This window comes from Electrophorus electricus, chromosome 11 (genome assembly GCF_013358815.1).
Source record: "Electrophorus electricus isolate fEleEle1 chromosome 11, fEleEle1.pri, whole genome shotgun sequence".
NCBI classification, from domain to species: Eukaryota; Metazoa; Chordata; class Actinopteri; order Gymnotiformes; family Gymnotidae; genus Electrophorus; species Electrophorus electricus.
In genome coordinates this window covers 21,489,727-21,499,726 of record NC_049545.1, presented here as the reverse complement: position 1 = coordinate 21,499,726, position 10,000 = coordinate 21,489,727, and the positions used below count along the sequence as shown (strand labels likewise).

Sequence of the window (10,000 nt, the reverse complement as noted above, 5' to 3'; positions counted from 1 at the left end):
GCCCTCTTCAAGATCGACAGCGTCACGGTCAGGCCACTCCCACACGTGACCCCCCCCCCCCCCCCCCCCACACCCCCGGTCATGCTTACCCCCTGTTCACCTCGTGTGTGTGTGTGTGCGTGGGTGTGTGGGTGTGTGGGTGTGTTCGTGCGCATGCGTGCGTGTGTGTGTTTTCCGCAGGGTCGAATCACTGTGACTGGTCTGATAGACAGGGAGAAAGGTGATACTTACACACTCACTGTGGTAGCTGATGATGGCGGACCCAAGAGAGGCTCTACTGTGGTAAACTAGAACACCTGACCCTGCTCACACACACCTGACCCTGCTCACACACACCTGACCCTGCTCACACAAACCTGACCCTGCTCACACACACCTGACCCTGCTCACACAAACCTGACCCTGCTCACACACACCTGACCCTGCTCACACACATCTGACCCTGCTCACACACACCTGACTCTGCTCACACACACCTGACCCTGCTCACACACACCTGACCCTGCTCACACACACCTGACCCTGCTCACACACACCTGACCCTGCTTACACACACCTGACCCTGCTCACACAAACCTGACCCTGCTCACACACACCTGACCCTGCTCACACAAACCTGACCCTGCTCACACACACCTGACCCTGCTCACACACACCTGACTCTGCTCACACACACCTGACCCTGCTTACACACACCTGACCCTGCTCACACAAACCTGACCCTGCTCACACACACCTGACCCTGCTCACACAAACCTGACCCTGCTCACACACACCTGACCCTGCTCACACACACCTGACTCTGCTCACACACACCTGACTCTGCTCACACAAACCTGACCCTGCTCACACACACCTGACCCTGCTCACACAAACCTGACCCTGCTCACACACACCTGACTCTGCTCACACACACCTGACTCTGCTCACACACACCTGACCCTGCTCACACACACCTGATTTAACTGTGGTAAACTAGAACACACCTGTCCCTGCTCACGCACACCTGACCCTGCTCACATATACACCTGATTTAAGTCATTGCTTCTTCGCTTTGTGATTTCAATTCCTAACTAACAATAAAGAAGATACTTCCGGAACATATGTATGTCTAACCCAAGCCTTTTCCTTCTTCTGTCTGACATTTTGTGCCCTTGTAGAAGGTAAGAGATTTTAATGTTCTTACAGTCTGAAGTGAAATACGAACCATTTGAAACTGCTGCACGTTTCCTGTTTAAAGTTCGTTCAGCTCCTCTGAGGATGTCCTATTGGTCCCTGGCCTTGTGACAGGTGTCAATCACCATTTTAGACGAGAATGACAACAGCCCTGAGTTTGACCTCACATCTGATCTGTCAGTGAATGTTCCAGAGGACACGCCCATCGGGCAGAGAGTGGGCGTGGTGTTGGCACATGACAAGGACGCTGGCAGGAATGGACTGGTGAGGAGAGAGAAAGAGAAAGAGATGGATAGAGAGAGAGAGAGAGAGAGAGAGAGAGAGAGAGAGAGAGAGGAAGGAGTTAGACAGGGCAGAAACAGAGAGAGAAACGATGAACAGAGAGAGAGAGAGAAACAGAAAGGTATTGGTCAATGTTCCTCTCTCTGTTTTCACTTCTCCTCCTCCACTTTTCCTCTCCTCTCCTCGTTCCCTCCATCCAGGTGAACTTCACACTGGTGGCAGGAAACATGCAGGATGTGTTTGACATCCGAACTATCAACAACACCTACGGAGACGTTTACGTAAATGCTCCACTCGACCGTGAATCAGTGGACCGCTACCTGCTCAAGGTGAGAGCACCTCCCCTCACTTCACCTGCACCCCCCTCACCTCACCTCACCTCCACACACCTCACCTCACATCACACCACATTGCCTTCACATTGCCTTCCCAAGGCAATGTCAGACGTAAGCCAGACCGCTCCTGTCAGACGTAAGACAGGCAAAACAAAAACAAGAACCCAGCTTAGCACCAAACGTAAGCCCTCATCAAATAATGAAAGCAAAAAAAAACAAAAAACAAAAATTTATATTTGTGTGTGTGTGTGCGTGTGTGTGAGTGTGTGTGTGTGTGTGTGTGTGAGTGCGTGTGTGTGTGTGAGTGTAGGTACGGGCCACAGATAACGGTTCTCCACCCCGCTCCACTGATCGCTCTCTGACCGTCAACATCGTGGATGTGAATGACAATGCACCGGTCATCCAGAGTCCACGTGGCTACAACATTAGCATCAGTGAGGTCAGTGCAGCTCTGCCTGTCAATCAAATGCCATCAGCACTTCTGGGGCTACATGCACCAATCAGAGAACCCCAGGCCATTCCCCCTCAGAGCTCCAGTAGTAGGAGTGTCTCCAGATGGTGTAAATGGAGTAGGTGTGGGATTCAGGATCTACAAGGCTGCCTGTCAGACACCGTTAGCAGTGATCTTATGATGTCTGTGTATGTGTGTGTGTGTGTGTGTGTGTGTGTGTGTGTGTGTGTGTGTGTGTGTGAATGTGTGTTTGTTTGCGCAGAATGTTGGTGGTGGTACACTTGTCCTGCGTGTGGTCGCTACAGATCGAGACATCGGGCCCAACGGTCTACTGTCCTACTACATCACCGACGGCAACCAGGACCTGACGTTTCGAATGGACCGTGTGAGCGGAGAGATAGTGACACGCCCCTCCCCTCCTGACCGGGAACGACAGCAGCAGTACACCCTCACCGTTACCGTGGAGGACGAGGGAACACGCCCACTCTCGGTAAGACTGAGTGTGCGTGTGTGTGTGTGTGTGTGTGGGTGGGTGTGTGAATGTGTGGGGGAAGCATGGTTTGTCAATAAATGAAATCCTTACTTCCACTGGCAGAAAACTACAAAATTACAAAATTACTGTGACCAATGAAATCACCAATCCTACATATTAAAATGTCCAACAACAGGCTCCAAGAGATGACAGTACCCATATATATATATATATAAATTAATTTTTTTTTTCATCCTGGTGTGGAGAATCAGCTGATGAACTAAGATACTGTATCTCCTGACGTTGCCTCCTAGGGGTATAGGCTGGAAATTGGCATTAAAAGCTGTTAATTTTTTTTTAATGGTTGCCTTTTTACAGAAAGGAAGTGTAAATTAGACATACAAAAACAGGAAACTCAAGCTGTCTACTTCAGAAACAGGAAATGACACTTTCATATATTCTACTCGTTCCTGTTTCAGGGTCTTGCAATGGTATTGGCCTCTTTAAACATGTGTGAAACCATGTTTGTCTCTCCCTGCACACACACACACACACACACACACACACACACACACACACACACACACACACACACACACACACACACACACACACACACACACACACACACACACACACCTCTTCACCTTGTATGGTAGAACAATTTGTCCTTATGCTGTCAGCTACTTGCTACATGAGCTTAACACACTTTTTGAATGGTGAGTCTGTGCTGCTTAGAACAAGACCAGCTGGAACTTGGGAAATAGTTTTATTTTACAAAATAGACAAAAGATTTTATAGATTTTGTACGGCAGTTTTAATACATTTTACAGATCTCTGGTAACTTAAGGGATTGCATACGCACACACACACACACACACACACACAATCCTCATTGTCACACACATGTACATGCTCGCAAACATCAGTGCACACATGAGAATATTTACTAGTTTGTCACTTTCAAATGTATCATAGAAGGCATCATAAAACAGAAACGCACCACAAACGGTCTCGTAATTATTCTGAATCAATAATCACGGGTTTGTGTTCTTTCTGAACTCATGGCAGTTTTGTTACAAAGGAGAAACGTGTAAAGTGCAGGATGACTTCTGGATCGAGTCCTGGCTGACTCCTCAAAGCGCCTAGCCCCTGCCCAGACACCTCTCCCCCTATGCTGTCCAGGGTTATGAAACATTCCAGCCTGTCTGTGCTGTAAGTGTACGCTGAGGAGAGCAGACACCGGCCAAGCAGCACTCATTGCTGCAGGAGGCAGGGGTCAAAAGAGGTGGTGCCAGGGTGGGGGTGTGGGGGGTGGAGGTATTTTCTATGCTTCCGCTGGAGAAGCGAGGGAAGACAGAGGAGAGACACAGAAAGAAAAGCGCAGGGCAATTCCAGAGGAAAAGACGAGCCAGCCTGATCTCTCCTTCTTATGCTGGCAGGAAGTCATGTGACTCTGGGATGGGTTCTGCAAATCAAATACAAACATGTCAGTGCATGTCGCATAGCGTGGGCCTCTTGTGCACGCTACGCTGCTAACGCTAGCAGAAGGGCGCAGCTGCCGTCAGCACACACACACACACACACACACACACAGGTTCCCAGAATCAGATTTTGTAGGAAAATAAAGCCCGAAGCAGAAATGGGTGTTGTGAAACCAGGTTAGAAAGGAGAAATGGCAACGATGAAAAGCTCAGCTGATCTAAAGGTCATCAGGGAGGTGGGGGGAGTCTCCACAGTGCCTCTCCCTCCCTCGCTCTCTCAGGACGTAGGCCCAGACTGAGTAAGCCACTCATACAGCTGTATCAGCACATGCGTGTGCACGTTCATACACCTGTATCAGTGTGCACACGCGTGTGCTCATACAGCTGTAACAGCACATGCATGTGCACATTCATGCAGATGTATCAGCACACGTGCGTGCACACTCACACACCTGTATCAGCACAAGCGTGTGCACGCAAGCTGACCCGGGGGCCAAGCAGTGAGGGTTGGCATATTTGAAGCACATATATGTTTTGTTACACTTCTGTGCCCTGGGGCTGCTGTGTGAGGCAGAGAGAGATAGAGACAGTAATCTAGGGAGTGTGCGGGTGACGGAGGTTTTGAGTCTGTGTATGGATTTCAAAATGTGTGTGTGTATGTGTTTGTGTGTGTGTGTGTGTGTATTTAAGGGTCTCTGTGCACGTGTGTACATGGTTGTGGGCATGTGGGTGCAGGTGCGTGTGTGTTTGTATATGTGTGTTTCTAGTGTGGGACTTTAGTAGTCAGGTTGGAGTTGGATTGCAGCAGTGTGTGTGTGTGTGTGTGTGTGTGTGTGTTTTACCACTTGCCTTGAGCAGGAAAGAACACTTCTCCGTGCGTGTTGGGTGTGAATGGTGTTCCGGGGGCAGACAGCAGGTGCCCTGATTCGGATGCCTGGCGGGTTAAAATGGCAGACACAGGTCGGTACTGAGGCCTGGGGGATCCGCCCGTGAACACAGGGTTGTCATGGCCCTGGGCCTCACTGCACGGGCGTGGGGAGAGAGAGAGAGGGGACAGGAGCCCGTTTAAAACCACCCCTTGGTTCCACAGGCAACACTACATTGACATGACAGTCGCAGACACCGGGACTCACCTGTCCATGCGCACCAGCTCGTGTGCACCTGTGTAGAGAGTGAAGAGGTAACGAATCACTGTGTGGCAGGAAGCCAAATATCTGTGACAAGAATCTGCCTTGCACCAAGCGCTTGCCCACATTAAACCCACCGTGCAGGGCAGGATGTGCAGTACACACACACACACAGTCCTAAAGGCTGTGAGAACCGCACTGAAGAACACAAGGCTTTCAGAGATAGTAATCGGTGAGAAATCAGCTTCACACTAGAGAAACCAAGTGAAGATCTTCTGAAAACCTTCAGACCACCAGAATGAAGGATTTGTAGTTTCCAGTAGCAAAGCATTTTAAAGAGAATTTTGTAAAATGTCTTGTGTGGTGTGAAATGCACATTTGTTGAGTCGGAATTGTTCACAGTTATAGTACTAGGGGCCGTAGGTTATCTGCTATCAAAAATGAACAGTGAACTCACAGGTCTTCTAAGCTTTTATGGATCACATTGATAATATCAAGCCGATGGTAAAGTGGTGCTTAATTTAAAAAATGACATTTTTCCTTACAATGCCCTCCCTGTAGCCCTGCATGTGTTTTGTGTAGTATTGTGTAGGCAGGGGTGCATCGCAGAGTCAACTCATATATAAGTGATCATCAGAGGAGCCACAACAGGTCACAACTGTGCCCGCAGACTCTATATATATATTCTATGGTTGCATCTGGTTAAGTGTTCAGAAGGGTGGTGAACTGTGTGTGTGTGTGTGTGTGTGTGTGTGTGTGTGTGTTTGTGTGTGTTTGTGTGTGTGTGTGTGTGTGTGTGTGTGTGTGTGTGTGTGTGTGTGTGTGTGTGTAAACTATGGTTAATTGTTCAGAAGGGTAGTGAATTGTGTGGTACCCGGTTGCAAAAATAATGGAGAAAATACATTTTGAAAACAGACCTCCTCAAAGTCCTCTGCATACTATGTCATCCTCCAAAATATGTGAGAAAACTACAAATAAACTCCTGACAAAAGCAGCTGCTGGTGTTAGTCATGTTTACAGGCTGTAACTACAGGCTAGTAACAACAAAATCCCGTTAGTCATGTTTACGGGCTGTAACTACAGGCTAGTAACAACAAAAGCCCGTTAGTCATGTTTACGGGCTGTAACTACAGGCTAGTAACAACAAAAGGCCGTTAGTCATGTTTACGGGCTGTAACTACAGGCTAGTAACAACAAAAGGCCGTTAGTCATGTTTACGGGCTGTAACTACAGGCTATTAACAACAAAAGCCCGTTAGTCATGTTTACGGGCTGTAACTACAGGCTATTAACAACAAAAGCCCGTTAGTCATGTTTACGGGCTGTAACTACAGGCTAGTAACAACAAAAGCCCGTTAGTCATGTTTACGGGCTGTAACTACATGCTAGTAACAACAAAAGCCCGTTAGTCATGTTTACGGCTGTAACTACAGGCTAGTAACAACAAAAGCCCGTTAGTCATGTTTACGGGCTGTAACTACATGCTAGTAACAACAAAAGCCCGTTAGTCATGTTTACGGGCTGTAACTACAGGCTAGTAACAACAAAAGCCCGTTAGTCATGTTTACGGGCTGTAACTACAGGCTATTAACAACAAAAGCCCGTTAGTCATGTTTACGGGCTGTAACTACAGGCTAGTAACAACAAAAGCCTGTTAGTCATGTTTACGGGCTGTAACTACAGGCTAGTAACAACAAAAGCCCGTTAGTCATGTTTACGGGCTGTAACTACAGGCTATTAACAACAAAAGCCCATTAGTCATGTTTACGGGCTGTAACTACAGGCTAGTAACAACAAAAGCCCGTTAGTCATGTTTACGGGCTGTAACTACAGGCTAGTAACAACAAAAGCCCGATAGTCATGTTTACGGGCTGTAACTACAGGCTATTAACAACAAAAGCCCGTTAGTCATGTTTACGGGCTGTAACTACAGGCTATTAACAACAAAAGCCCGTTAGTCATGTTTACGGGCTGTAACTACAGGCTATTAACAACAAAAGCCCGTTAGTCATGTTTACGGGCTGTAACTACAGGCTATTAACAACAAAAGCCCGTTAGTCATGTTTACGGGCTGTAACTACAGGCTATTAACAACAAAAGCCCGTTAGTCATGTTTACGGGCTGTAACTACAGGCTAGTAACAACAAAAGCCCGTTTGCTTGTGTGCATCCTTTGAGAATGCAGTTTTGAGAGGAAACACAGAAGTAATCCATGAGTAATAGTTTACACTAAAAATAAAATTAAGGCCAAAACCTTATTAGAAAACTATTGCATCCAGCTTCAGATGTTTGGTCCCTAGCACTACAACTGAACAATTCTGACTCAGTGAGATTCTTTAGAATGATGCATTTAGCAGCAAAACTCTTAATAACTTTGATTACATCTACACCACTGAGAACTAAAGACATTTCATGGAGTTCCCTTTTGACACTTATGGACAGTGCATCAACAACATATCTGCATTGCCAGTTGTTGCTATGGCAACGATGAAGAAAAAGCGCTCATCTACACTCCTGGGATTTTATAACCACTTGGAATGAATGTTATGATTGAAACATCTATGGTACCTTCTCATATATAAACTGGTTCCTCGTGCTAGAACTTCAGAAGCACTTTGCTTGCATAGCTGATGAAGGACCTTTATCCAAAATGTCCTGTCTCACAAAGTTTCCAGAGAAAGAGGAGGATTCAGATAGCGGACCTTCACTGAGCAAGCAAAATGCCACACACACACGCACACACACACGCACACACACACACACGCACACGTGTACTCACGTCGGCTCATGTGGGGTCCTTGTCTCTGCCGATACACCAGGACCAGTAAAAGTGGCAGACACAAAATGCCAATAATGCACACCATTGTGGCCAGCCACACAGCCCCCGAGTTTCCTAGAGAAGACAGACAGAAAACAACTTAAAAAACACAACGAAACAAACAGTGGTGTGTGGGGGGGGGGGGGGGGGGGGGGGGGGGGAGTTGGGGGAGGGTGTGTTCTAAGTTGAACGTACCTTGCACCTTCTGGTCCAGCTCAATACACTTCAGACTGTTGTTGTGGCCTGTTGAGTGAAAGCGATGGTAAACGTTACACACAGACAGTGATGCTTCTCAGACACACACCAAACAGACACTCACTGTGTCACCGTCTCACTCTCTCAGTTTGTTCCTCTCCCTCTCTCTTAATCTCTCTCCACCCCTTTTATCAGTTCTACCTCTGTGCACCGTCTGTCTCTTACGTGGGGAGACGGTGAGGAGCATATAGCTGTGTGCGTGCTGGAACATGGTGTGGTTGGTTTTGCTCCACACCAGCGTGTCCACGATCTGGCAGCAGTAGCGTCCCTGGTCGGCCGCCGTCAACTCCAGCAGGGTCAGGGAGAAGGAGGCCACCTGCAATCTGTGCACCACGCCCAGCGTACGGTTGCCATGGGTGCGCCGGGGCAGGATGTGTTCACAGCGCTGGTCCATGTGAGGTGTGAAGAACCAGGCGTGCTGCAGTGCGTCCATTGGATGTGCCTTGCTGCCAGACTGGGTGCAGACCAGCGTCACGTTGGCTCCCTCGGGGCAGATGTAGGAGGCGTGGAGGGAGGATACCCCCAGCCCGTGGGCGGGGGCGTGGGCGTGGGCGTGGGCGTGGTGGTTGCCGTTCGCTGGACAGGGTGAGAGGAAGAGGAGGGGAATGTTGGAGGGGAGGAGGGGAGAAATGGAGGTGAGTGTCGGAGGAGAACGGAGGAGCCAGAAAAGTTAATACCTGAACAGCTACAGCGGCCCAGTTGCACACACATTCTAAGTTGCAGCCCAGTTGCACACACAAGTCTAGACATGATGTTTGTGGTCATTTTAATGACTTCTACATGAATGAGAGTATGTGCGTGTGAATGTGTGTGTATGAGCGTGTGCAAGTGTGTATGAGTCCACAAAGAAAGTTGGTCAGTGCTACTGTGTATGATTGTATGATTCTGTTTCATGATTCTGGATGACTCTGGATCATGATTCTTGTTCATGATTCTCGGTCATGATTGTGGGTCGTAATTCCGGATTATAATTCTGGGTCATGATTACCTGATGTGTATGTGTGTGTGTGTGTGTGTGTGTGAGTTGCTGCTAAACATTTGACTGCACAGTTGCATACACATTCTCAGAAGTCTAGTCATGGTGTTTGTGGTCATTTCTTAAGCAATGACTTCTACATGAATGAGAGTATGTGCATGTGAATGCGTGTGTATGAATTTGTGCAAGTGCAAGTATGACTGTAAATCCACAAATTAAGTTTGTCAGTGCTACTGTGTATGATTGTATGATTCTGGTTCATGATTCTAGATGACTGGACCATGATTCTTGTTCATGATTCTGGGTCAAGATTCTAGATCATGATTGTGGATCATGATTCTTGGTCAAGATTCCAGATCATGATTCCAGATCATGATTCTGGACTATGTGTACATGTGAGCACAGTAACATGCACAGGACAAACACATGCACACCAGCCGAGCAGTGCGAACAGTGAGTGCTTTTGTGGTGATGCGTCTCTGCTGGTGAAGGTGTGTCTCACTGCTTTGCATTTCAGTTGGCTTTATATGACAATTTCCGAATGATGTTTATAAACACTCCCTTGTCCCCTCACGTTTTGGTCATGCTATGCCTACAGCTCAGTCACACACGAGCATTCTCTCCAT

At 47.8% G+C, this 10,000-nt stretch overlaps 2 protein-coding genes across 2 annotated transcripts in view; one reads left to right on the top strand and one right to left on the bottom strand.

Annotated features, from left to right (window-relative positions):
• cdh23 (cadherin-related 23) overlaps positions 1–10,000 on the top strand; it is a 211,069-nt gene that overhangs the window by 175,167 nt on the left and 25,902 nt on the right. The window contains exons 30-36 of the mRNA XM_035531500.1: positions 1–27; positions 181–282; positions 1,161–1,163; positions 1,291–1,440; positions 1,659–1,787; positions 2,104–2,232; positions 2,507–2,734. The exon at positions 1–27 is cut by the window's left edge and continues 362 nt beyond it. Of these exons, the coding sequence (XP_035387393.1) occupies positions 1–27; positions 181–282; positions 1,161–1,163; positions 1,291–1,440; positions 1,659–1,787; positions 2,104–2,232; positions 2,507–2,734 (768 nt within the window). The remainder of the gene's footprint in view (positions 28–180; positions 283–1,160; positions 1,164–1,290; positions 1,441–1,658; positions 1,788–2,103; positions 2,233–2,506; positions 2,735–10,000) is intronic.
• Positions 3,470–10,000, bottom strand: part of vsir (V-set immunoregulatory receptor) — an 11,048-nt gene continuing 4,517 nt past the window's right edge. Inside the window, exons 2-7 of the mRNA XM_027027534.2 lie at positions 8,564–8,974; positions 8,339–8,386; positions 8,105–8,218; positions 5,334–5,361; positions 5,050–5,222; positions 3,470–4,184 (exon numbers count right to left, since the gene is read on the bottom strand). Coding sequence (XP_026883335.2) covers positions 4,147–4,184; positions 5,050–5,222; positions 5,334–5,361; positions 8,105–8,218; positions 8,339–8,386; positions 8,564–8,974 — 812 coding nt within the window. The 3' untranslated portion in view covers positions 3,470–4,146. The remainder of the gene's footprint in view (positions 4,185–5,049; positions 5,223–5,333; positions 5,362–8,104; positions 8,219–8,338; positions 8,387–8,563; positions 8,975–10,000) is intronic.